The sequence below is a fragment of the Saccopteryx bilineata genome, chromosome 4 (genome assembly GCF_036850765.1).
Source record: "Saccopteryx bilineata isolate mSacBil1 chromosome 4, mSacBil1_pri_phased_curated, whole genome shotgun sequence".
Taxonomy (NCBI): Eukaryota; Metazoa; Chordata; class Mammalia; order Chiroptera; family Emballonuridae; genus Saccopteryx; species Saccopteryx bilineata.
The window spans coordinates 57,167,435-57,194,573 of NC_089493.1; the positions used below are offsets into that span (position 1 = coordinate 57,167,435).

The following is a 27,139-nucleotide window of genomic DNA, read 5'->3' on the forward strand; positions in this document are numbered from 1 at the left end:
GGAAATCAAATAAAGTGCAAGCATACACACACACACACACACACACAGAGAATGGAGAAAAGATCAGAGGAAATGAAAGTCCCATTGAAGATCAATAAACATAATGACAATGATGACATTGTCCCAATGCAGCAGCAAGAGCGAGAATAATGAAAGAAAGATGTTGGGAAGGTCTAAGTGACCTGTACACAAAGCAAGATCCCGTGAGGGGTGGAGGGTGTCAGGCAGCCAGGTGCGCACAGCACAGCCTTAGGGGACACACAGGCAGTACATAATGGCTTTTCCAAATATTAACTGTGTGGCCATGGAAAATCAGATTCCTCTGATAGAATTACATTACCATTTGTACCCCTAAGGAGATAATGTATCTAGGCAGTGGTCATTAATGGCTGTTAACATCACAAAAAAGGAGACAGTTAGATACAACTTCATGATGGTATACAGGTCTTTGTTTATACCAACTGGCTACAATAAAATTGGTTTCATTATATTTCATTTCACTTAAAGTCTCAGGAACCTATCGATGATGTTAAATAAGGACTTACTGTACACAACATCACATATGAAGGAGTCTTTTTTTTAATTTACTTATTGATTTTTTTAGAGAAGGGAGAGAGAGAGAGAGAGAGAGAGAGAGAGAGAGAGAGAGAGAGGAGAAGAAGGAAGCATCACTTGTAGTAGTGGCTTCCCACAGGTGCCTTGACCAGGCAAACCCAGTCAGGGTTTTTGAACCAGTGACCTCCAGCATTCTAGTTCAATGCTTTATCCACTGCGCCACCACAGGTCAGGCAAAGGAGTCTTTTTTTTTTTTTAAATATATGTACACATGAATCTAATCAAGCCTCCAGATCTTAACAATTAGAAGGGACAGAAGAACATGTTAAATGACACCATAGCTATGTAATCAACAAAATCTAGATTATGAAAAACTCTATACAGTAACAGTCTGGTTTCTTGCCCCTAAAAATTTTATTTATTTATTTATTTATTTATTTATTTATTTATATTTTTATTTTTCTGAAGTTGGAAACGGGGAGGCAGTCAGACAGACTCCCGCATATGCCCGACCGGGATCCACCCGGCACGCCCACCAGGGGGCAATGCTCTGCCCATCTGGGACGTTGCTCTGTTGCAACCAGAGCCATTCTAGCACCTGAGGCAGAGGCCACAAAGCCATCCTCAGCGCCCGGGCCAACTTTGCTCCAATGGAGCTTTGGCTGCGGAGGGGAAGAGAGAGACAGAAAGGAAGGAGAGGGGAAGGAGTGGAGAAGCAGATGGGCGCTTCTCCTGTGTGCCCTGGCCGGGAATCAAACCCAGGACTCCTGCACGCCAGGCTGACGCTCTACCACTGAGCCAACCGGCCAGGGCCTTGCCCCTAAAAATTTGAAAGAAAAAAAAAATTGAAAAGATGAAGGGAAGTCCTCAAGACTAAAAGAGGTAAGCAGCATATCATTCAACATTTGGACCCCAGTTCATTCAAACAAACTGTTGAAAAAATTTTTTTAGAAGGCAACAGAAAAATATGTAAACATGGTTTGTATATTTGATAGTTAAGAGATTACTTTTTTCTATGAGAAACGGCATTTCAGTCCCCCCCCCCCGTTTTTTTTTTGTCTCAATCTTTTAGTGGCACAGACCAAAATATTTACAGATGAAATAAACACAAGTAAAACAAACAACCCCACCACACACCCCGCCCTGGGTCACAGATGACGGGGAGGAGAATGAGGCTGGGCAAAACCACATTCCCCCACCACGCCTCCCCAGACACTCACAGTCATCGTCCGTGTGAAGCTTAGCCTTCAACTTCTCCATTTTCCTCTCGTCTCGTAAGAGTGTCCTGTCTTTTTTTAGCGTACCCGTCCCTTCCTCTTTCTTTTCTTCAATTGTTTCTTGGATTAGAGAGTATTCTTCGTAGTTGGTTATTCCTAAAAACATAAGTCAGGATATATTATCTGTGATTACACACTGCTATCTCCCTTTCCCACGTGGGTCCCGTAACATCCAAGGCAGCCCCGGTGGCAAAGGGCAGAAGGAGGCCTTCCCAGAGGAGTGGGCGGGGGGGGGGGGGGCACCGTGGAGTACGTATCAAATAACTGGCTAAAAGGGAGCATTTTCAGATAGTTCAGTTGTACTCAAAGTGTCATGTTCAATGCTTCCACCTAATTTTTAAAAAAGTACAAAGGAGAGATCATGCAGAATAAGGCAAGACAACATCAAACAAGAAGTAACCGAGGGAACTGGGCTTCCTTTGAACGAAGAGTCACTAAGACACGCCACGCTCCTTTCTTCAAATATGTGAAGGGCTTCATGGGGAAAGGAAACAGACGTATTCTCTGAGGAGATTAATGGAAGTCACGAGAAGAAAAGCTATGTAACAATCATAGATAGGCTGTCCCGATGAATCTTTACAAAGATACAGAATTCTCAGCAGTCGATGAGGGGCTGAATTATATGAGTTCAGAAACATTATTCTCAATTTAGAAATTCCTTATCTTTTGAAAGGGAAATACAAACTCTCAGTTTTGACTTAGTGAAAAATTTAATACGGGTCATTGGGTTTGCAAGTTGAGAGAATGATCACATTCTCCTGGGACTAGGACACATTCAAGCAGTGAAAGGGGATGAGAAAAAGAAGAGGTGGGCAATTAAAACAAAACCCCAAACCAAGGCACGTGACTACTCACCTATCCTGCTGCAGATGGTCACCAGGAGCTCCCCAACTGTCTTCGAGTCGTCCACCATCACTGTCTTCACAGATCCATCCAGCATTCGGATTTTCTGAGGTCTCTGTTTCTTTTTATATTCCAAAATATCCTACAGCAAAACCACACAAGCACTTTATATTGCATGTGAAACTAGATAATGAACTTGGCCAACTTTCTTTCAAAAATGAATGTTTCCTAGCACACCCTGATTTCCTCCTTCAAAGTGTTCATGAGACTGCCACTAATACAGAAACTCCAGGGCTAAGTAACTGCTTTCATCAAGGTTTCTTAAAATTGGATGGTGAAATTGCACGCAAAGAATACATTTATTGCTCATACTCACTGAAAACTACTCTGTAAAACGGAAGTCGCCTATGCCCTCCTGACAGGCTGGGAATGGTCTGCTCCAACAAGAATTAGCAGAAGAAAAGTCCTGCTTGCTTTTTAAAAAGACAGTAGTGTATTCTACAATGATCTCTTATTCAGTTATAAACAATGTTTCATGAAGGACATAAAAAATAGCCCCATAATTCTTCACAGTTTGTCTATCACAGTAGAACTGGTTTTCACTGTAATGGCAAGGCCAACTTGGGGCATTAAGTTTGGGAGTTCTTTTTAAATATTTTTTTTACCACATCTTAACAACAGAATTATGGAGAGGAAAATTAATTGTCACCATGTACTTCACTCTTGCTTTATGGAATAGTGACCCATCTGATATGTATATTTCATATGCCAAAAGCCAGTATCTCGAAGGTTAAGCAAAACAGAACACTTAACACTTTTTACTCATTACCTCTCTCTACTTCCATAACACAGCCATTTTTTGTTGTTACTTTTGCAGATAGTTAATAAACTTACATGTAATACGAACTTTCTTTTACAAAAATAAAACATGAACATTCCATCTCTGGCTACCCTTAGGATTATATCTTTCTTATCTCTCTAATCCCTCCTTACTCTCTATCACCACTCACCAGGATACTTCCTGCACAGTTAGAGGAAAATGTTCTATCTTCTGCCGTAACTACCAAGTTCAACAGTGGCATGTAGAAGCAGTCTTAAATACCACCTCAAGCTGCTTTAATTACTCTGTGGAGTTTCCAGAAGTTGGACTGCTGATCTTTCCTGTCAGTACCTGGACAGCCCTTACAAAGTAGGTTACACCAAGGCTTTTAGCAAGATGCCCTTAGATCAAAATAAATTATTGGGTTTCTCCTTTTCTTCCAAGTATAATTATGTTGGCTTCTGTAAAAGACTCAGGGACAAAGTGATCAAAACAAAAACAAGAGCAGCAGCATACCCCGTTTCGCAACATGTAGTAATCCAGTGTTCTGCCCGCTTCCAGCCAAATTCCTTTCCTGGGGTCTTCATCGGAGAGAAACAGCCCATAGTCAGAAGCTGGAGAATGAACAGAAAGGAAAATAGAACACAAAGTAATGACGAAGCCATCACTGCAACCCAGGGACTGAGTTTGCTGACTGGGCAAGAAGGCGAGTCTGCTCCTTTAGTAGAGAAGTGTTTCGTTTTGACACCATGAGCGGCCACTAGGACCAAAATAGATGGGGAAGAATAAGAACTGAGTTGCAAAACCGATACTCTCAGACAAGGCTATGTTTCCTAAAACCAGTGGGTAGTAATTGCGTTAGAACTTAGGAAAATATCAAGAACAAAGCAGTCTAAATTTCTTTCTACCTGCATCTGGCTTTGTTCCTTATCGTTGGCTATAAAAAAATAGGCCAAGAACCGATTAAGAATGTCAGGATGGACATAGAGAAATGTAGGAGATGATTGTCTAAGCCAGGGGTCTCAAACTCGCGGCCCGCCGAACAATTTTGTGCGGCCCGCAGACTAATCCACGAAGTTCAAAATATTTTGGATAAAATTAAGTAAGCCTAGGGGCCTACTTGTATTTTTCATTTCTCTAGCATCCTAGCTAGATATTAGCTTAGTTAACAGCAGTTGTGATGCGAACTACAGTTTCTGGTCGTTTTGTGACACTGAGTAAACTGCATGTACGATTGTGCTTGTTGTACTGATTTTTTGTTTTCAACTGCAGTGAGAAAAGTGTTGCCTAACAGTTGCCTTTTGTAGACCTAGTGCGGCCCGCCAAACGGCTGTGATCTTGCTCTGCGGCCCACATGCTGAGTTGAGTTTGAGACCCCTGGTCTAAGCCCAAAGCCACTAGGCACAGAGGGGCCAATGGGGCCTTTATTCTTGGAATTACTCCCTGTCATCCCAGCACAGCTTTACAGAAGAGGAGTAGGAGTTTCCTGTGTAATGAAGCCTCTGCTCCCCCTTGTCACCAAATTATGAAAAAATTTGGAAAATTAAAGCCCACGTTTTCCAAAGAAATCCCCTTATCTGACTCGGGAAGTACAAGAAGTGGCTCCAGAAGAAAGGCAGCACCATTTCCTAAGGGTTTGTCTCTTGCTTGATGCCATTCAAGGAAACCTCAGGGACCCAGGTGAGGGTCAGAGTTCCTGCGGCTTCTCAGGAAAACAATTTCAGGATCTTTAAAGGTTTCACTTTCCGAGCGATAAAGCAATCCAACCGGAAGGGGTGGGGGTGGTGAGGAGCTTGGGAGAAAAGCAGTCAAGACTTTCATGTCAGAAAGGTAAAGACTCCAGACGTGACTGAGCAGCTAGCTCGTACAGCACGGCTGAGGAGGCATGCAGATTTTATTTCTGGGTAATCTAGAAATAACAGAGTGTTTCTGAATAATATAAATTGCGCTTTAGACCAAAAAGGTCAGCAGTTTTGTGAGACACACATCTTTTGAAGAAAAACCATTCTACCTATAATTATTCTTGATGTCATGTTTGATTTTTATGCTTCCAATTTTTAAGATAACTCTTCCACCACTTTCAGACTAACAGTTTATCAATTTGGGAGTAGTCCCAATTTCTCAGGTGTCAGGCCTATGATCATTAAATAAAGGAAGGAAATGTAGAGAGAAGACAAAGGGAAATGAAAAAATTGTGTGAGTTCTGAGTGGCTTTTTGTTTAAATTCAGATTAACGGGGGTCAACGGTTTAACTGAATATCAAACAAAGCATATAAAACAAATGCCATTTTAAAAAAGGTTTGAGATAAAATGTACAAAGGCCCATCAAAGTATTTGAAATACAAGGCTTTCCCCAGGTCCCGATGGCAGTTAATGGTCTTCTTCAGGCCCTGGCCAGTTGGCTCAGCGGTAGAGCATCGGCCTGGCGTGCGGGGGACCCAGGTTCGATTCCCGGCCAGGGCACATAGGAGAAACGCCCATTTGCTTCTCCACCCCCCCCCCCTCCTCTCTGTCTCTCTCTTCCCCTCCCGCAGCCAAGGCTCCACTGGAGCAAAGATGGCCCGGGCACTGGGGATGGCTCCTTGGCCTCTGCCCCAGGCGCTAGAGTGGCTCTGATTGCGGCAGAGCGACTCCCCCCCCCCCCCCAGGGGCAGAGCACCGCCCCCTGGTGGGCGTGCCGGGTGGATCCCAGTCGGGCGCATGCGGGAGTCTGTCTGACTGTCTCTCCCCATTTCCAGCTTCAGAAAAATACAAAAAAAAATAATAATAATAATAAAAAAATTAAAAAAAATTAAAAAATTAAAAAATGGTCTTCTTCAGGCTGCTGGCAATGGAAGGTTTTCATGCATGAGAAACAGGGCTCAGGATCTACAAAACCAGCCACTGTAATAGCAGCTTCATTTGTACCTTACAGGCAAATGAGATGATATATCAGATAGTGACCTGAAACACTGCAGAGCACAGTGCTGATACAGGGAAGGGTTGTGATGACTGGCATCCCCGGGTGGCAGATGTGGTCATCATCACAAGCCTCACACAGGAAGCAAGTCATGTCCAGGCTAAGGAGACATTACATTTGAAACACGGACACTCATGGGCAGGTTTGGAAGGCAGAGCCTCCCCTCCATTTTCTGCCCTACTGAGTGAAGACCGTACCAACACATTTCAGGAAACCAGTGAATAACCAATGGCTACCTTGGCCAGTCTGTGCCTCGGGCACCCGCTCCCGAATGACTCGACACGCGTCATACACGGCTGTGGACGGCTCAAACTGCATGGTCTTCACCACGTTGCAGTGGCGGACACAGATCTTTAAGGACAGGGCCACCATCTTCCTAGATGATTTGAAGACTCTCCCTTAGAACATCTGGGAAACACAAAGAGACAAACCTCAATAGTCATGATAACTGTTCATCTTGAGGAATAAAAACACTAGGACTCTGGAACAGCTTTAAAAATTTTAAAAAAGAGTATAAAAATAGCAATTAAAGAGAATACTTTGGATAAAGCCATATTAAAACCTAGATTTTTGAAAACTTTAAGAGCAGCCCTGGCTGGTTGGCTCAGTGGTAGAGCGTTGGCCTGGTGTGCAGAAGTCCCGGGTTCGATTCCCGGCCAGGGCACACAGGAGAAGCACCCATCTGCTTCTCCACCCCTCCCCCTCTCCTTCCTCTCTGTCTCTCTCTTCCCCTCCCGCAGCCGAGGCTCCACTGGAGCAAAGATGGCCTGGGCACTGGGGATGGCTCCTCAGCCTCTGCCCCAGGCGCTGGAGTGGCTCTGGTCGCGACAGAGCGATGCCCCAGAGGGGCAGAGCGTCGCCCCCTGGTGGGCGTGCCGGATGGATCCCAGTCGGGCGCATGCGGGAGTCTGTCTGACTGTCTCTCCCGGTTTCCAGCTTCAGAAAAAATCCAAAAAAACAAACAAACAAACAAAAAAAGCAGCATACAGTTTCAGGGTTAACATTCCCACGGTACAACAGGTAGAGGCCCTTGCGAGGAAGGAACACAGAGTCCCCAAGCCTCCTCCGCTCAGGCCGTTCTACATCTGGGATTTTCTAACGGGGGTCCGTGGGAGTAGAATTTCCCAGGTTACTGTCCCTTGGGTGAGAGGCAGAGAGCTCTGGGAAGCCACAGCTGTCTCCTGAACCTGCCTCTGGCAGCACGCTCAGAGCCTGGGCTTCCTCCCCACTAGCTCTTGGGGACAGAGGAAGAATCACCAGTGTCCTCACAGGTGTTCCTCCACCACACCACGTACCGGAAGACTTGACTTCTGACAACCACATCGCCAGGAGACTGAAAATATGAACAAGGTACTTTGGACATTCTGCCTTGATTTTCCACAAATAAAGTAGCTGTATTGATATCAGACCTGCATAATTCATGGAAGAATTGAATACTGAGGAGACACGGATGCCAGACGAATGTGTAGCCATTTACTAGTGCTGCCAGAATAAACTATTTTAAACACCCACAGTGTGGCAGACGGCTGTACACTCTCAGGGGTCTCAAGGTGAAGAAAATGCCTATTCAATTGTTATGTTATTCAGACAAGCTACTGGGATATTTTGGCTGTCATCCAGTTCAATAGCTTTTTTTTTCTTTTTAAACAAATTTTTTAAAAAAAATTTTATTTTATTTATTCATTTTAGAGAGGACAGAGAGAGACAGAGAGAGATAGAGAGAGAGAGAGAGAGGAGAGAGAGGAGAGAGAGACAGGGGGGAGGAGCTGGAAGCATCAACTCCCATATGTGCTCTGACCAGGCAAGCCCAGGGTTTTGAACCGGCGACCTCAGTGTTCCAGGTTGACGCTTTATCCACTGTGCCACCACAGGCCAGGCCAGTTCAATAGCTTTAGGAAAAAACAGGTTTGTGCTAGGTTTGAATTTATAAATGATTTCTTTTTAAAATTTAAATTCAATAATTTAGTGCATTTACTTTGAATTGGTGGCTTCTAGTTTATTTTACTTGTTCTAGTCCATGGCCAGGAAGTTACCCCCTCCCAAGCCAGCCTCCATCAATGCACACCTTGGGCACAAGACGGAGGCACCTTCCTTACCCCTGAGAACCAGCACAGGCTTATCCAGCTAACTGTCATCTTGGCAAACAAAATAAGCACTTTACAGTTAGTAGCTGTTAGAATCCTAGAGCTGCATTGGATAACATAAATCCATGGGAATTTTTTTTATTTTTATTTTTTAAGTGAGAGGAGGGGAGCCAGAGAAACAGACTCTTGCATGCACCCTGGCAAGCCCAGTAGGGGGTGATGCTCTGCCCATCTGGGTAATTGCTCTGTTGCTCAGCAATGGAGCCATTTTAGTGCCTGAGGAAGAGGCCACAGAGCCATCCTCAGTGCCTGAGGCCAACTTGCTCAAACCAATTGAGCCATGGCTGTGGGAAGGAAAGAGAGAGAGGAGGACGGGGGGAGAAAGTGTGGAGAATCAGATGGTCGCTTCTCCTATGTACTCTTATTGGGAATCAAACCCAGGATCTCCACATGGCAGGCCAATGCTCTACCACTGAAACAACTGGCCAGGACCTTCCATGGGAATTTCAAACTCACACTCTTTTGTCTTCTATTAGACAATCTTTGGAGGGTAAAACTATACCAATAACACTCTGTATGCCTCTTTCCCACTTAAGAATGCAAGTGCTAAGAAGCAGTGAGGTGGCCAACATGCAGAGAGGACTGCTGACCAAAGAGACTAGAAAATGGGTGTCTCTATGTGTCACTTCTTAGCAGGCTTGATTGATTGCTGGATTCCTAACAACAGGTGACTAAAGTCACTAGGATACAGAGGACACTTTTAAACAGATGCTTTGGTGCCCACGGGCAGGGTGCACATACACTTTCATGAAGCAACCATTCAGGTCACCCATCTATATAGTCATTCTGACCTCTATTTACATTCTGAATAAATTAAGTCTATGAAAATGAGAATATTTGTTACTTGAGAAATGTTAAGATACACTTCTCAACAAACAACAGCAGTGTCCAGTGGGAATCTGCCCCAAACTGAGTTAATTTTCTATAGCCGGGGCAGTGGCTAAATTGCTGACACAGCAGAGGAGTTCAAAACATCCTATGATTTTCCATCTACAACAGCAAGAACTTTTAAAGCCACATATAGAAGGCTGTATCCAACTCTCTCTGTGCAGGCACACATAACCAACCAATCAAATCCCCAATTTGGGAAAATCAAATTTAAACTCTATCTAGCAATAGACACATTTTCTGTAATGTAGATAGTTTTCCCCAGGATCTGGTGACAATGTCAGGTTTCATGAGCCGCTGAGATCTATGAGCATGGCTGGTGGTAAGATTCAGTGGAGAAGGCCACAGATTTGATGTTGTCATGGATGCAATTTATGCGATGATGGGGTGCATCAGAGAGGGTGGGATGATTAATCTCTTGCATTCCCTGGGAACAGGAAGTAGTATAAGTGTCCCTGCATGAGGCTGATCCTCCCAGGCTACTAATTAGGCTTTCTGAAGAGCAAATGAATGTTCCCTACAGCCAAGCTGGAGATAGATTCAATCAAAGGAAAAGAAAGAGCCATGACATGAAGTCACAGCAGGACAGAAAACACACAGGCGCTCAGAAGGAAGCAAAAGACACACAGGGGAGCAAGGAGAAAGGGGCCAGTGGAGAAGCCGGGAGCAGACAGAAGCAGAGACCACAGCACGGAGGCTGGGAAACAGCAGAGAAGCCCAGAGAGCTGGGAAGCAGAAGGGAAAGAGAAAAGCATAAAAATACAACCCGTGAAGGAAAATCTCTAGACAAAACAACTGGAAGAATGAAGAAGCCACTGACTGAGGTGGAGGAAATGGCTGGAGGCACAGGTATGGGATGGCACGCGTCTAATGAGTTGCTGGGGTTGTATTCAGTGGGAAGGTGAATGAGAGCCAGCTACAGAGCAGGAGACATAACAGGAGAGGGTGTTATCGTATTTAAGTCCTTGGCAATGGAAAGATCATCTAGGGTGTGAGCAAGAGAGAGGGACCCAAGGTCTGAGTCCTAGAAAGGTGCTCTAATGTCAGGACAAGGAGAAGGCACCGGTGATTGATGAGGGAGGAGAACGGAGAGGGGTGAGGTCAGAAGGAGCAGTGAGCAAGAGGGAGAGATCCACGGTGGTAAATGCTGACAGGGTTCGGGGAAGATGAGGACTGGGACAAAAACTGCATCTAGGAGCTTGGAGATCCACTGGCCGCTGAGATAGAGGAGCTTCGGTGGTGGGTGACCAGAGCAGTGGGTTCAGGAGAGAGGGGACGAGAGGGGTTGGCACGGCAGACACAGACTCATCTTTGGAGGAGCTTCTGGAAGGGGTAGAGGAACAGCTGGTAGCTCTCATTTATGCTTTTAAAAGGCTTTTTTTTTTTTTTTTAAATCCAGAACTACGCATCCTAAGGTTGCTGCCAACTCCATATCCCTACATTATGTATTTGTGTTCTTAGAGGCATTCCCAGGTCAGCTAAGTGCCCCTCCTGGAGGCAGCGCCCATCACACATGGTCTCCATTCATGCTGCTGCCTGGGTCCGTGTGAGTGCAGAGAAGCAGGTGAGTCTTGGTTCAAGGAAAGGACACTCGGCTAGGAGTCTGGGGTTCAGGAACACTGCCAGGCCTTTGATGCCTTCGACCTGTGCGCCCCATTACATCTCTTCTTTCTGGTCTTCGGAGAACAGGACGTCACAAGGTCCCATGAAAGGAGCTGCCTAGAAGACACTCGTTCGGCCAACTATTCTCATGGGATCCCTTTGCCTCTCCATCTGAACATCCCATCAGGAAGGCAACAGGACAGAGGCTACTCTCCTTAGTTCAGGGTAGATGCTTAACAGAGCAAGGGACACCAGAGGTTCACTACAAGGTCCACGTTCTCAACTTTTTTTTTTTTTTTTTTTTGTATTTTTCTGAAGCCAGAAATGGGGAGAGACAGTCAGACTCCCGCATGCGCCCGACCGGGATCCACCCGGCACGCCCACCAGGGGGTTACACTCTGCCCCTCCAGGGCGTCGCTCTGCCGCGACCAGAGCCACTCTAGCGCCTGGGGCAGAGGCCAAGGAGCCATCCCCAGCGCCCGGGCCATTTTTGCTCCAGTGGAGCCTCGGCTGCAGGAGGGGAAGAGAGAGACAGAGAAGAAGGAGAGGGGGAGGGGTGGAGAAGCAGATGGGCGCTTCTCCTGTGTGCCCTGGCCGGGAATCGAACCCGGGACTTTTGCACGCCAGGCCGACGCTCTACCACTGAGCCAATGGCCAGGGCCACGTTCTCAACTTTTATACCATCTCACAAACAACTACTGCAAACACCAACATCACTACATGGGAACACATTATACAAAAACACCAAAACAGCAAACCATTCACTCTGAAAGAGCACCACAGAGGTCAAAGACGAAAAGTCTCCAAATTCTTCATGTTTCTCTTAGCTCTCTGTTTTATTAGGACTAAATATTCCCAGGCATGCAGTTTCCTTCATGGAAATGTTAAAAAAAATAACCACAAATTATGTACATGAATACTGATTTATAAACTATACAGGTATGTATAAAGACAAGGTATTTTCATTATTCTAATGCAAGAATATCACCTACTTAAGAAAACCTCAATGAGGTCCGAAGTCAGAGTGCCTAGTGATTTCATCCTGATCCCACAGGGAACATGGCACTGAGCTGCGTCTAGCATCACTCACAACAGAAGACATTGGCTGAACAGACACTCACTGGAATTAAGTGTCCTGACTTATGACAAAGAGAAAGCATGGTTAAAGCATATAGCAACATAGAAATGTTCAGCTGAAGATGGGTGAGTATTTTCAACACTTAACGAGAAGTCTCACCACACAGCCACTAAAGCCCGGGGAAAACCACGCGGCTCAGACAACATGCCGTGATAAAGCTCAACGCTCCCTCTCCACTGAGATATGGACAGGGCAGCACAGCACCGGTATAACCACTGGGCATCCACTGGGCATCGCTCCCCCCTCACGTGTCCTCACCCCTCTGCTAATCCCGGCCTCTGCAGGCAGGGAACCCTGGAGAGCTGACCAGTTTTCCTTTCCTGGTTTGGCTGCAGGAAGGCTCAGAGTCGATATGTGCGCTGTTTCCTGTAGTGTAGTTAAGGTCTAACCCACCTCTCTGTCGTGATCCTGCCCTTGCTCTATTTTTCTTTTACCCCAATATGAAGGTATGCTTTGCTGGACCTTAAGTTTTTTTTGTTTGTTTGTTTTTGCTAAAAGGCAGGATATAAATTCATAAAAGATGCATTACTTTCCTTTTCATAATCTCCTCTCACTCTGACCATATTTGCCTTAATTGTATGTGTGAAGGTCACCCGGACCAACAAAACCCTCCTGTGTTATCCATTGTGGAGGATGAGCCAATGGAACGAGTGGTGAAACCCGGACATTCTCGTTTCAAAGTAAACACTTTCCAGTCCCAGGGAGCCGTAAACAGCCCAGTATGATGGCAGCAAAGGCTGCCCAGCCTCACCCAGTCCACCCTGGACAAACAAGCCCAGCTCAGCCAAAGCCTCCTCCTGTCTGAAAGACATGTCCACTATTGGTCAAGATGAGCCACCACCCCTTGGGTCTCTGCCCTGAGAAGTGAGGGCCATGAGGTGCTCCAACCCCACCCCTGCCTTACCAGATGCTACACTGAGCTGGTTACTTAACTGCAATCGGCCTTAGTCTCCTCCCCTATAAACCGGAAGACAAGAACAGATGCACCTATAAGGCTGCCAGAGAATTAAGTTAATATGTTAGAAGGTGCACACAAAGTGCAGGTCAGGGTTTGGTGCTGTTACTGTCAGTCCCGGGATGGGAGAGATGCTGGAGCAGCACACTGCATTCAGCCACCACCTGAGCTGCGAACTTCATTGTACTGGTAGTTTTACATGTGTTAATTATTATTATTATTATTATTAGTGTTGTTGTTATTATTACTATTATAGGCATTAGGGAGCAAAGACAGAGAAGATTCTTGTCTAGATGGAGCTCATCATCTAGTACACCCTATTAATTCTACAGTTCCTGTGTTCATCCTTATTCAAGCCGTACGACATGTTTATTCTAGATGGAGAACTATCGATATTTCAGAAGGAGCTGTGAGGCGGAGTGTTTGTGGAACAGGTAACTTCTAGCACCCAGGCTGTTCTGTCAGAGGTTAGTGGGATTCTCCGACCCCCAGAGCACAAAAGAAAGAAATCACACCCTATTCAGCAGGGCTGGCACCACAGTAAACCCCTGTGCAAGGACAGCCTATGGGGGGTGACACTGGCTCTGAACCCTGCAGAGCAGAGGTGTCCTGTTCGGCAGGCAGGACCTCAGGGCGGGCCACCATGTCTTAACAGGACGCTGGATCTTCAAGAGAGTAACAGCTGTCCACCATCCCCATCCTCCCTTGCAGCCACTGACTTGCTTTTGACCCACTGGAAAACTGCTGCATTAAATTATGATAGCTGGGCCCTGGCCAGTTGGCTCAGTGGTAGAGTGTCAGCCTGGCGTGCGGAAGTCCCGGGTTCAATTCCTGGCCAGGGCACACAGGAGAGGCGCCCATCTGCTTCTCCACCCCTCCCCCTCTCCTTCCTCTCTGTCTCTCTCTTCCCCTCCCGTGGCAAGGCTCCATTGGGGCAGGGATGGCCCGGGCGCTGGGGATGGCTCCTTGTCCTCTGCCCCAGGCGCTAGAGTGGCTCTGGTCGCAACAGAGCAACACCCCGGAGGGGCAGAGCATCGCCCCCTGGTGGGCGTGCCGGGTGGATCCCGGTTGGGCGCATGCGGGAGTCTGTCTGACTGTCTCTCCCCGTTTCCAGCTTCAGAAATAAATAAATTTAATTAAAATTATAATAGCTGTGCCTGTGCCCCCTTACGGCTGCTCCCCTCTCAGCAGGAGAAACACAGCCCTGTTTGATAACAGCGTCCTATAACCAACTGTCAGCATGAAATGACAGCCTATAGAACAGCTACCATTCATCTGCGTTTACATTTCAGTTTCCTGTGAACAATTCTGTTCTCTCAAAAAAAGAAAATGTCCTAGAAACAGCGTCCCCTTTTCTCCACCCCTTACCTGCTCTCTCTCCGTTTCCAGCTTCAGAAAAATGCAAAAAAAAAAAAAAAAAAAAAAAAAGAAAAAGAAAAGAAAAGCGTAGGTGGTAAAGGGGTACAGAAGAAATGACTGACTACGCACACGTGTGAACTTAGTGGCAGGCCAGGCAAGTCAATAAAAATTCCAACCAAGTGGTGGACACACAGCGCTGCTTCGCAAACTCCATATAAGTCCCTTGATCCACGGTGTACTCTCGCCTATTCCCAACACACCAGTAACAGACAATATACACAACACTGTACCAGGAATATATCTGCCATGAGAAGGCCACCTCCCCCACTGCCCTCTGAGAACAAGGAATGTAGCATCAGAGCCACCTTGGGTGTCAAGGCCCTAGCACAGGGCCCAGCACACAGCTAATGCTTAATACATGTCTGTGGAATGAACATGCATTCCATGGAAAGATTTGGAAAGATTTAAACAGCTTTTTAAAAATTAGTCATTACGAATCATTCACACTAACGTCATAACTGAAGGATAAACAGAGGGCAAACACCCACCAAACCCAGCTATTTCTACTCATGGAAAACCTGTTCCATGGACCACAGAAGCTTAATCTCATGGCAGACAAGATGAAGTTCTTCAGTTTGGCAAATGAGAAATTCCAAAGCCACGTCAGTCAGGAATACTGGAAGGCTCCCCGAGGGGAGGGGCCATGTATACCGCCCACCACGTTACCTGCCACAGAAGACTTAATATGTGTTTATTTAATGCACGGATGGAGAGCAAGTCAGTGTTTCTACCTCCACTGACAGAACCAACAAGCATGCTTGTAACATGGAATACAGAATGACAAGAAAAGACCTTTGATATCGTTTTCCATTTTCGATGATGAAACTATAATCTTGAGATCAAGAGACCTTTTCTCAAGGCCCTTTATTAATGACGATACCTACTTACCAAGAAATTCGGGGGGTGGGGGAGTTCACTACAGACCAATCAGAACGCCAGCACTGCTGAGGAAGGGCAGGGTGCAGAGATGAACAGGAAGGCCTGCTGAAAGGGAGGCAGACACCTATGTGTTCTTAGTGCTATAATTTCTCTTGGAAGTGATTTTTAATGCACCCACCATTTTGAAATGTATGGGCAATCAGGCTCACATTGCCTAGCCCAAGGATCAGGGCCCGCCATCCACCCACTAACACCAGCTGTAAGAACTGTCCATTTTAACAAACTACTGTATTTTCAATCCCTGCTATAACTACTTCTTTGGTAGCTCGTATGGCCTACGTCTGTCAGAAATGCACCACCCCATTTTCTTGTCCAGTTCTTCCTGGTTACTCTCAAGCTCAGCATCAAGCTGCACTTCTATAAACTAGTGTTTCTGATCATCCCCAGCCGGCAGGCTCCCTGTCCTCTCCTAAGTTCCCTGGACTCTCCTGTCTGTGCCCCTCGCTCTGACACCAGCCCTACTCGGCTGCAGTCTCAGTGGGACAAACAGGAGCTGCTACACCTAATGTTCACCCGGTACTTAAGAGTTCCTGTGGCACTTCTATAGCTGTCTTTTCCCTTGAAGTGCTCGACAGGTTACAAAGGAAAACAGATTTTTATTTTTTATTTTTTTGCATCCCCATTTCACACATAAAAACAGAGACTCTGGGAGGGCAGGTGAATTCCTGGCCTCCGTGTGGAACGTTCGGTCCCCTTCTGCCAGACCACAGAGAATGCTGAGCGGGCCTTCCAGCAAGCTCACTGGGCCTCCCTGAGCCAAGACTGCTGAATCATCGTCCACACGGCTCAGTCCTCTGGGGGTCTGCCTCCCCCTCTCGTACAAGTTCAAGAAGGAGGAAGGCTCCAAACAGAACTCTGATTTTGAATTCTTTTATACCTGAACTCATTCAAATGATTTGAGGCTGTTACAAAAACAGATATGATAGAAATATAAAAGGTCAGGGCCAAGAAAAAAAGCGAAGAAAAAGAAAAGTAAAGGTCAAGACCAGGAGAGTTGTGAATTATTTACCATTCGTTCGGATAAGTGGGAATAAACTCATCTCACTATTTGTTTTTCTTCCTTCCTGACCCTTGGTAACAAGCCCATAAAATCCCAGGAGAGCAGATTCTGTAGGCTACTGCCAGTGTTAATAAACACAAGCTTTGTCACTAAGGCACGCCCCGAGATGGGCACTGATATAACTAGCTTTTACTCGGGAAGCATAGAAAGCTTGGTTCTACAATGACCTGGAAATAAGTATTCAGTGTGATCGGATGGAATCCGCAAGAATGCGTGAAAGGAACTTCCCACAAGTTCCTTCTCTGGTCCCCTATTTTTGTGCCTGTGCTGAATGTAATGTTGAAATAGCAGTGTGGACTTGGGTTGTGAAATGACAATACAGACCACTGTGTTTGGTTTCACTTTAGAAACGGAAGAAATCTCCCCACTTCCCAGCTCCATTCTCTCTCACTGAAAGGATCTTTACTACTGACCGCTGACAGGTGGAAAAAAGGCTGCAAACCCACAGCCTCGTATCACTCAAAAAGGCAACAGTGCATGCTCAGGCAATGATGAGTTCTGAAGAAACAGAGAATATTAAAAACATATGCCTGACACTTACCTATGTTCATCCATTAACCATAAATCAGAAGGGCATTTTTGTTAGAACCCAGACCTAAACATTTGACATGTAAGCAGAGAACTGAAACAAATCAAGGAACTTAACCAAAACGTACATGTCTGGAGATTCCGAGTCCATCGGCATACTATCTATCACAGTACCAATCAGCATTCGTGCGCAAGATGAGATTTCCCAGAGGATCCTCATTTCTGTGACTGCTCATTTCAAAGATCACGCTCATTTTAGATCTAAAAATTACAATGTTTCGGTTAAACTAAACATCGCCTGTGGCTCCCCAATCTCAGGCATAGATGTCATCAGTCCAGCTCTCGGCACAATATGTGAATCTTGGCAGTAACTTTCCCATTCTCCTGAATGTAGGAAGTAATAATACATATATTTTCTAAAAGTTCTTAAGTAACAGTTGCAACAAATATATATAAGCAATTATGTGCCTGTCACTGATTCAAGCTCTTTTTATAGGTCAAGTCACTGAGCCTTCAACATAACCCCTTGCTAATAAGGAGTTCAGCTTTCCTCCAGGCAACGCAACCAGGACACAGGGTTAATGTGGCTTGATAGAGGTCACTGTACTGGGGACTCTGCCTCGTGCCGTTTAAAACAGGAAGAAACATGGGAGAATATAGTGTTTATCTTAGGTGAGCAGTAAAATGGGTGATACATGCATTGCTAATTTTTTTTTTACTTTCACATGTTGCTTGATTACAATACCACACACTGAACTAAGCACTTTACTTAATGATTCAGTGAGAGGTGCTACTTAGCCTGGATAATCAGGCTTAAGAGGCTATGTATCCTAAGTAACAGGCACACACAGAAGGAAGGGGAGGTTTAAACCAGATTGTCAGAATCCAGGCTTCTGTGTCTGGCCACACCCGCCAAAGATAAACTCTGCTAACTGTCTGACACACCTACCAGTGCTTATGCATAATTTCATGTAGCTGAGATGACACACTCTATATAACTGTGTTTCCTGATTCCTCCCAGCCCCGATCACACACACACTAGTCATTTCCCACAGCATTGCAAACCTAATAGAAACATTTTTAATAGATAAATAATATTGGAATGCAAGGCAGTATAATTTACTTAGCTGAATCTTTGTTTTCATGGATATCAGCTATGTGTAAGTTTTCATTATAAATAAGGCTACAATAGGATTTTCTATTTAAAAACTTTTATTTTTTTAATTTAAGTGTGAGGAGGGGAGATAAAGAAACAGACTACCACATGTGCCCCAACCAGGATCCACCTGGCAACCCTTGTCTTGGGTCGATGCTTGGATCAACCGAGCTATTCTCAGCACCTGAGGCCAACGCTCAGACCAACCAAGCTGCCCTCAGCACCTGGGACTGATATTCGAACCAGTCAAGCCAGTGGCTGCAAGAGAGGAACAGAGAAAGAAAAGGAAGAGGGAGGGGAAGAGAAGCAGATGCTTGCTTCTCATGTGCTCTGACTGGGGATCGAACCTGGGATGTCCATATGCTGGGCTGACACTATCCACTGAGCCATCCAGCCAGGGCCTAAACTTTGTTCTTTATTTCAGCTTTTCTTAAGATAGATTTCACTTTTTGAAAGGAGGGGGGTAAGGGGGAAGGGAGTAAAGAGGGACAAATATATATCCCACATAGGTTGGATATAAAACTGAGACTCGTGGACATAGATAAAAGTGAAGTCGTTACCTAAAGGAGGGGATGGGGAAAAGGGAGTAAAGATGGACAAATACATGATGATGGAAAATGATTTGACTTTGGGTGATGGGCACACAATGCAATCCAAAGTTCAAATGCTATAGAGATGTTCACCTAAAACCTTGTACTCTTGTTGATCAATGTCACCCCATTAAATTTAATTTCAAAATATTTTTAAAATGTTAAAAAAAGAAAGGAATCATCAATATTTTTAAAGAGCAACCCAGAGATATTAAGAAAATATGAAAAAGTGAAATCTGAAAGTACAAATGTCAACAGCTTAATTTATGGGTTAGTTACATGAATATGCATTAACAACTGGGAAGCTAATAATCAATCTAGATTTTACAGTTCAATCAACCCCATAAAACAATATTGCTTGGAAGGACTCAGGCTAAAGGCGCTATATCAAAAGACAGAATCGACAGAGGCAGAAATTAGGGAAAAACCATTTGGAATGGGCAATAAACTAGGTTTATGAAAAGAAGCAGAGGAAATATATGTAGATGCTTACCATAAATTTTAAAATATATTGCAAACAGTGGAAATGATAGACAGAAGAAAGGCTTAGGCTAGACCTTACTGAAAAAAAAAATGTGTGGATGTGCACAATAAATATCAATGCTTTGCTTTCTGTAAGCCCAAGTTTCCAGAACTGCTTAATGGATCGAACCAGAATTACAAAAAGATATTAAGTAAATTGAATATTGCTGAAGAGTACCATTTTCCTATACTTCATAGAATAAACCAAATCAGAAGTCTTGCCAATTTCATCAGTGAGTTACGGATAGTATTTACATTTCCAAATGACAAAACCAAATCAAATTTACATCTGTATACATAAATATTACCTCATCAGGAGCACAGAAAGGAAATGCGTCCCTGGGGGAGGCGATAGGGAATGATGAGTCCTTAACACCGTGGTTCAGTCCAGCATAGTATTTTAAAGCATTGTTTTAAAATGGTGTCAACATTCCTTATCTGTCTCTGCAACCTGGACTAATTCTTGGAAAGTAATTTTGAAAGATAAAGCTGTGAAAATAAGAGGAGAAATGCAGAGACCAGTCGAGACAGAGGGAAACAAAGGTTAAGGATCCCCAAAGACACAGCAGGATGAGAAGGTACGAGGGCCTCATCTACAGGAACTATGCCGTAATATTTGGTCACCTGCCAGTATTGGCTTGTATGAATTGATATTCAACCTGTTCTCCAATATGATAGTAACACAGCATTAGTGGTTGAATTGTGACCCACTGTCTGAAGTTTATATGTTTAAGTCCTAATCCCTTGAACCTCAAAGGTGACCTTATTTGCAGATGGCGTATTTACAGAGCTAATCAAAGTAAAATGAGGTCATGAAGGTGGGCCTTAATCCAAAAGGTGTCCCTATAAAAGGGGGAAAGCAGGACACAGAGACACGGAAGATGGAAGACAGTGTGAAGAGACACAGGAAGAAGACACCATCGATCAGTCAAGGAGAGAGGCTGGAATCGGATCCTTCCCTCCCAGCCCTCAGAAGAATGCCCTGATCTTGGAGTTCCAGACTCCAAAACTGTGAAATAATTTCTTCTGGTTAAGCCACCCAGTTTGTGGTTCTTTGTAATGGAAGCATTAATAAACTAATACTCTTAGCCAGTCTGATTATGACTTAATTCAGGGCTTAATTAGTAACATTTTCCTAAATATAGTAAATATATATAATTTTGACATGAATTGACTAGCAGTACCAGTATGCACAGGGCATTGGTTCTAGGACCCCTATGGATACCAACATTGGAGGATACGCAAATCCCTTATGTGAAATGGCATAGTATTTGCAAATAACCTATACACATCCTCCTGTATACTTTAAATTAGCTCTAGATTACTTATAATGCCTAACATGATGTAAACGCTATGGAAATAGTTTTTGAACTACATTGTTTAAGGAATAATAACAAGGCAAAATGTCTACATATTTCAGTGCAGACACAACCATTGTAGGCCTAACTATACAGCACATGTCAGCAACAACATAACTTTTTCTAATATTTCTGATCTGCAGTTGGTTGAATACATGGATGCAGAACATACAGATACAGAGGGCCAACTGGTCTAGTGAAATATATGTACAAATCTGTGGGGAAATTACATACATGTTGTGTTTATTAACACGTAAATATAGGTATAGATGTAGAAATTGGCGTAGACAAAGGCATAGGTATATGGATAGAGTCTTTCCAAGGTCACAAAGCTAGTAAATGATGTGAGTGGGACTCTAACCTGGGTGTATCTATCTCCAGGATCCATGGCCTTGCTACAATACCACCCAACAAAACTAGATTACAATGTAGAAAACACTTGCCATGGGACGGTATCATTACAGACATGTAAAATGTAGGATTGTTGGCCCTGGCCGGTTGGCTCAGTGGTAGAGCGTCGGCCTGGCATGCGGGAGTCCCAGGTTCGATTCCTGGCCAAGGCACACAGGAGAAGCGCCCATCTGCTTCTCCACCCCTCCCCCTCTCCTTCCTCTCTGTCTCTGTCTTCCCCTCCCTCAGCCAGGGCTCCATTGGAGCAGCGTTTGCCCGGGCGCTGAGGATGGCTCTGTGGCCTCTGCCTCAGGCGCTAGAATGGCTCTGATTGCAGCAGAGCGACGCCCCAAGATGGGCAGAGCATCGCCCCCTGGTGGGTGTACCGGGTGGATCCCGGTCGGGCACATGTGGGAGTCTGTCTGACTGCTCCCCGTTTCCAACTTCAGAAAAATAAAAAAAAAAATATTTTTTTAAATGTAGGATTGTAACAGGAAAACACAGAAGAGACTTCTGTACGTGTTTTATTGGCGAGATTAAAAAAAACCCCAAACCTCACTACAACACTCTCAAACTTGAAAAGATGGAGGATTGCCTGTGATACAGAAGGCATCCTGACGTAAGTAGGATTCACCAAGCGAGCCCTTTTAAGATTTCAAATGTTGAGTCCCACTGTTTGTCATAAAGTCCCTAGGAGAACGCTGCCTTTAACTCTCGGTCCCACCGAGGATGATCGTGAGAGCCCCAGGCATAAGAACGCTCAGTCTGCTCCATTTTTTCAGTGGGGCTCAACTTTCTCAAGATCGTTTTCTATGTTAACCTCTCATGGCCCTGTATTTCAAAAAACATTTATTTACTACCCAAACGGCATATATTTATAATAATCACCTTTCCAGTTTACAATCAGCTGAGACCTATCCCTGATCAGAATGTATAAACACGTTTTCCATACCAGGCTGCAGGAAGTCAAGCCAAGCAGAAGAGCACGGCTTTCCTTTTCCTGCCCGGCCACCGTCAGGATTCCTGAAATGCAGCAAGCATGCTCAAGGACCCTCTAAGCAAGGAAGCACCGCTTTGATTCCAAGTTTCCTCCACGGGCCTCCCTCCCCAAGGAAGGCAGGTGGGCACGTGCCGGGGCTGGGCTCTGGGCTGCTCCCAGGGTCTCTCTCCATGACTATGGTTTTCAAACCAGGAGCACCGGAGGCAGTGACCCAGGCAGACAGAGTAGAAGCCAAGACTGAAGAAAGAAGGCCAAAGGGAAGCAAGAGAGAAGAGGTCCAGAGAGGGACCAAGAGCTGGATGGGAGGAAGCTGCCAAACTCATCTATTTGCTTTTCGGGGGACATTCAATTACATATCTATATTCCCCCGACTGTGACTGCCCTGAGTGAGAAAGGACTGGCTTAATATGTCAATGTCCCAGAAAAAAAAACTACAATAAAAAATCCTTTTCTTCTGAGTTTTCTTCTTACCTTTGAAAGACATGTATAAAATTTGCCTGGGGGAGGGGGGCAGGGGGGGAGTCTCTTCTTTCTGTCTTTCCCTCCCAGTGGCGAATCTCTCTCCATGAGCCAGTCTAAATGTCAAAAGGAAAAGGCATCTTCTCGTGAAAATATAAATATTTATAGACAGCATTACTCCATCACCCCTGAAATGTTAAACAGAGCTGTTTCTCCATTCTCTTGTTTATTGTTTTAGTTATGTGGTCTACAATAATCAGAAAGTGAAAGAAAAAAAAAAGATAATGGTAAAGCTCAAGTCACCAGGTCATGCATCAAATAAATGCAGACAAAAAAAAAAAACCCCAAATAACTCATAAAATTTCTTTGTGATATATCCCCAAAGAGCGGTAACAGCAACAAGAAATCAATGTCACAACAAACCCAGCCTGGGACTGCTGGAGAGTGACTGCTCAAGTACCTTCTTCTGTGATCAGAGCTTCCAAGTCTATGGGATTCTGCTGCTGAAACACGTGCTCTTAAGGCTAAGTTCCACTGACTGTGGAGCTGGTGGGAAACAGCAGAAATATAGTAGACTGCTCATACAAACAAAGACCCAGGGAGAAGGGTGTGTGTGTGTGTGTGTGTGTGTGTGTGTGTGTGTGTAGTCCTCACTCAATTCTAAACATTTGGATGGCCTTCCTCAACGTTCTTGCTCTCCATTAAATTCAGATCTTAAACTCAGTTTTGTGACCTGGATCCCTCTTCTGGCACCTAGAGTCTGGCTCTAACTACATGGCCTGTACTCTCCCCGAGTGACCAAGCCATCCTGGGAATAAGCAAAAACTAAGATTAGCCAGGGCCATATTTGTGCAGCTCTGCCAATAGTTATGAAAGAGGTTTCACTGTATTATCAACTAACTCTCATCAGCTTGATTAAAAGTTTTTCTAGGCCTGACCTGTGGTGGCGCAGTGGATCAAGCATCAAGCTGGAACACTCAGGTAGCCGGTTCGAAACCCTGGGCTTGCCCTGTGAAGGCACATATGGGAGTTGATGCTTCCTGCTCTTCCCCTCCTTCTCTCTCTCTCTCTCTCTCTCTCTCTCTCTCTCCTCTAAAATGAATAAATAAATAAAAATAAATTTTCTAAAATCAATTAACAATCATTACAACAGATAAGAAAAATAATGACACAATCATGTCAACAGATGCCTAAAAAGCATCATTATTGACAAAATCTAATACCCATTCATGATAGAAACAGTCAATAAACTAGGAATAGAAAGAAACTTTCTCAGCTTGATCAAGGTTATCTACAAAATACTTCTAGCTAATGTCATACTTAGTGGTGAGAAACTTAGAGTGTTCCCACTAAGATCAGGTAAAAGGCAAGCATACCCCCTCTCACCACTCCTTTACAACATTGCACTTGGATGTCCTCACTAATGCAGTAAGGGATGGAAATAAACAGTACATAGACTGGGAAGAAATAAAACTTTGCAGATGAAATGATCCTCTGTGTAGAAAATCCAAAAGAATTGACAAAAAAAAAAAATTAAAAACCCTCTTTTGTGGGATTCAAGTTAATATAAATATATAAAAGTCCATTGCTTTTCTATATAGCAACACAAATGGAATTTGAAATTAAAAACTCAATACTCTTTACATTAGCACCCCCTAAAGTGAAATGCTTATGTATAATCTAACAAAACATATACAAGATCTATACGAAGAAAAATGCTAAGTGAAATAAGCCAGTAAGAGAAAGATAACTACCTTAAGATTTCACTTATATGAGGACTCTAATGAACAAAATAAACTAATAAACAAAATAGGAACAAACTCATAGATACAGAGAACAGACTGACTGCTGTGGGGAAGCAGTGACTGGGGAACTGGGTGGAGAAAGGTGAAGGGAGTAAACAAAAACAAAACAAGACAAAACCTCCCGGACAGATAGCACTACAGTGATTACCAGGGGAAAGGGGGTGGGGGGTAAAAGAAGGCAGAAGAAGAGGGGATAAACGGCGACTGAAGGAGACTTGACTTTGGGTAGTGAACATACGACACAATATACAGATGATGTGTTATAGAACTGAACCCCGAAACCTACCTAATTTTACTAACCAATGCTACGCCAATAAATTCAATTAAAAAAAAAACTCAAATAAGAACTGAATAAATGGAAAGATATTCCATGTTCGAGGACAGAAAAACTCAATACTGTCAAGATGTCAGTTCTTCCCAACTTTATCTATTTAAATCTCTGATGAGATTTAAATCAATCTCATCAAAATCCTAGCAAATTACATTATGGCTATCAACAAAGTGATTCTAAAGTTTATATGGAATAGCAAAAGAGCCAGACTGAAGGGAAAAAGAGACTATTGAAGGAGAAGAACAAAGTTAAAGGACTGAAGCTACCAGACTATAGTACTACCATGTTTATTGCACTATAATAGCCAAAGTATGGGAACAACCAAAATGCTCCTTGATGGCTAAATGGATAAAAAATGGCTAAATGAAATAAGCTGGACAAAGAAAGACAAATGCCACATGATATCACTTATATGTGAGAGCTAAGAAAACAAAAACAAAATCACAACGTGGTTGCCAGGGGCTGGGGAGTGGAGGGGAGACAGGGAGAGGTTGATAGAAGGGTACAAAATTTCTGTAATAAGATACGGTCTGAGGACCTAATGTACAACATAGGAGCTATAGTTGGTAACACTTGTTGTATAATTGAAATTGTAACTTAACTATTCTTACCAAAAAACAAACAAACAAACAAACAAAAAAAACCCCAGAAACTATGTGAGGTAATAGATGTGTTTATAACTTCATGAAGGGATCCTTTCACAGTGTATACATATATCAAATAACCATGTTGTATGCTTTAACTATCTTACAGTTTTATTTGTCAATTATACATCAATAGGCTGGAAGAAAGATCATAAAGCTGCACTAATCATGACAGTGTGGTATTGGCAAAAGAACAGACAAAGAGATCAATAAAACAGAAGAGAGAGTCCAGAAATAGATTCCCCTAGATATAATTAACTCATCTTTGACAAAGAAGCAAAAGCTATACAATGGAGCAATGATAGTCTCTTAACAAATGGTGCTGGAACAACTAGACAACCACATGCAAAAAAAAGAATCTAGATACAGACCACACATCGTTCACAAAAATTAACTCAAAATGGATCAGACTTAAATGTAAAATAAAAGCTATAAATTTCTTCCTAGAATATAAGAGAAAACCTAGATGGCTTTGCATATGCAGATGCCTTTTTAGATAGACCACCAGGGACATAACACATGAAAAAACTTATTGATAAGCTGGACTTCATTAAAATTAAAAACTTCTACTCTGTGAAAGACAATATCAAAAGAATGAAAAGGCAAACCACAGACTGAGAGAAAATATTTGCAAAAGAAACATCTGAAAAAGGACTGTTATCCGAAATGTACAAATAATTCAACAATAGGAAAACAAATAACTTGGTTAAAAAATGGGCCAAAGGTTTTAAGAGATACCTCACCAAAGAAGATATTACAAATAGCAAATAAGAATATGAAAAGATGCTCTCTGTCATTGTCATCAGGGAAGTGTAAGTTAAAATAATGATTTACACACCTATTAGAACAGCCAAAAATCTGGAACACTGATGCCAAATTCTGGAGAGCATGTGGTATAATGAACCCTTGCTGGTGGGAATGCACAATGGTACAGCCACACTGGAAGACAGTCAGGAAGTTTCTCACAAAACTAAATACCACTAAACTCTTACCATGCAATCCAGCAATCACACCCCTTGGTATTTACCCAAAGGAGTTGAAATTATGTCCATATAAAAACCTGCCCAGGGATGTTTACAGAAGTTTTACTCATAATTGCTAAAACTTGGAAACAAGCAAGATGTCCCTTCCAGTAAATAGATATATAAACTGTGGTACACACAGACAATGAAATATTATTCAGCACTAAAAGCAAACAAGTATCAAGCCAGGAAAACACAGAGGAACCTCAAATGCATCTTACCAAGTGAAAGAAGCCAACCTGAAAAGGTTACATACTATATGATTCTAACCATGTGGCTTCTGCAACGGGCAAAATTTCCCTGATGAGTAATAATGTTGAGCCTCTTTTCATGTGCTTATTGGCCACATATATATCTACTTTGGAGAAATAGTTATTCTAATCCTTTACTTATTTTTGAAGTTGGATTATCCATCTTCTTTAGTTTTGTTTTGGATTATTAGTGTTCGTTAGTGTATATTCCTGATATTAGACCCATATCAGATACACAATTTGCAAATCTTTTCTCCAATTTCTACTTTGTCTTTTCACTTTCTTGATAGAGTACTTTGATGCTCAAAATTTTTGTTTTGTTTTTTTAATTGTGATGAAATCATGTCTATTTTTTTTCTTTGGTTGCTCGTGCATTTGGTGCCATGTAAAAAACCATTATTCGATTCACGGTCGTGAAGATTTGCATTTTTTTTCCCTTCTAACAGCTTTATAGTTTTAGCTCTTACAGTTGGATCTTTGATAG

General features: G+C 43.5%; 1 protein-coding gene across 6 annotated transcripts in view; it reads right to left on the reverse strand.

The window, feature by feature from the left end:
* Window positions 1-27,139, reverse strand: part of TLN2 (talin 2) — a 484,588-nt gene that overhangs the window by 221,353 nt on the left and 236,096 nt on the right. For all 6 annotated transcript variants that reach the window (XM_066274650.1, XM_066274649.1, XM_066274645.1 and 3 more), the window contains 4 exons: window positions 6,691-6,862; window positions 4,012-4,109; window positions 2,688-2,817; window positions 1,776-1,928 (listed from right to left, as the gene is read on the reverse strand). In XM_066274650.1, coding sequence (XP_066130747.1) covers window positions 1,776-1,928; window positions 2,688-2,817; window positions 4,012-4,109; window positions 6,691-6,826 — 517 coding nt within the window. In that variant the 5' untranslated portion in view covers window positions 6,827-6,862. The remainder of the gene's footprint in view (window positions 1-1,775; window positions 1,929-2,687; window positions 2,818-4,011; window positions 4,110-6,690; window positions 6,863-27,139) is intronic.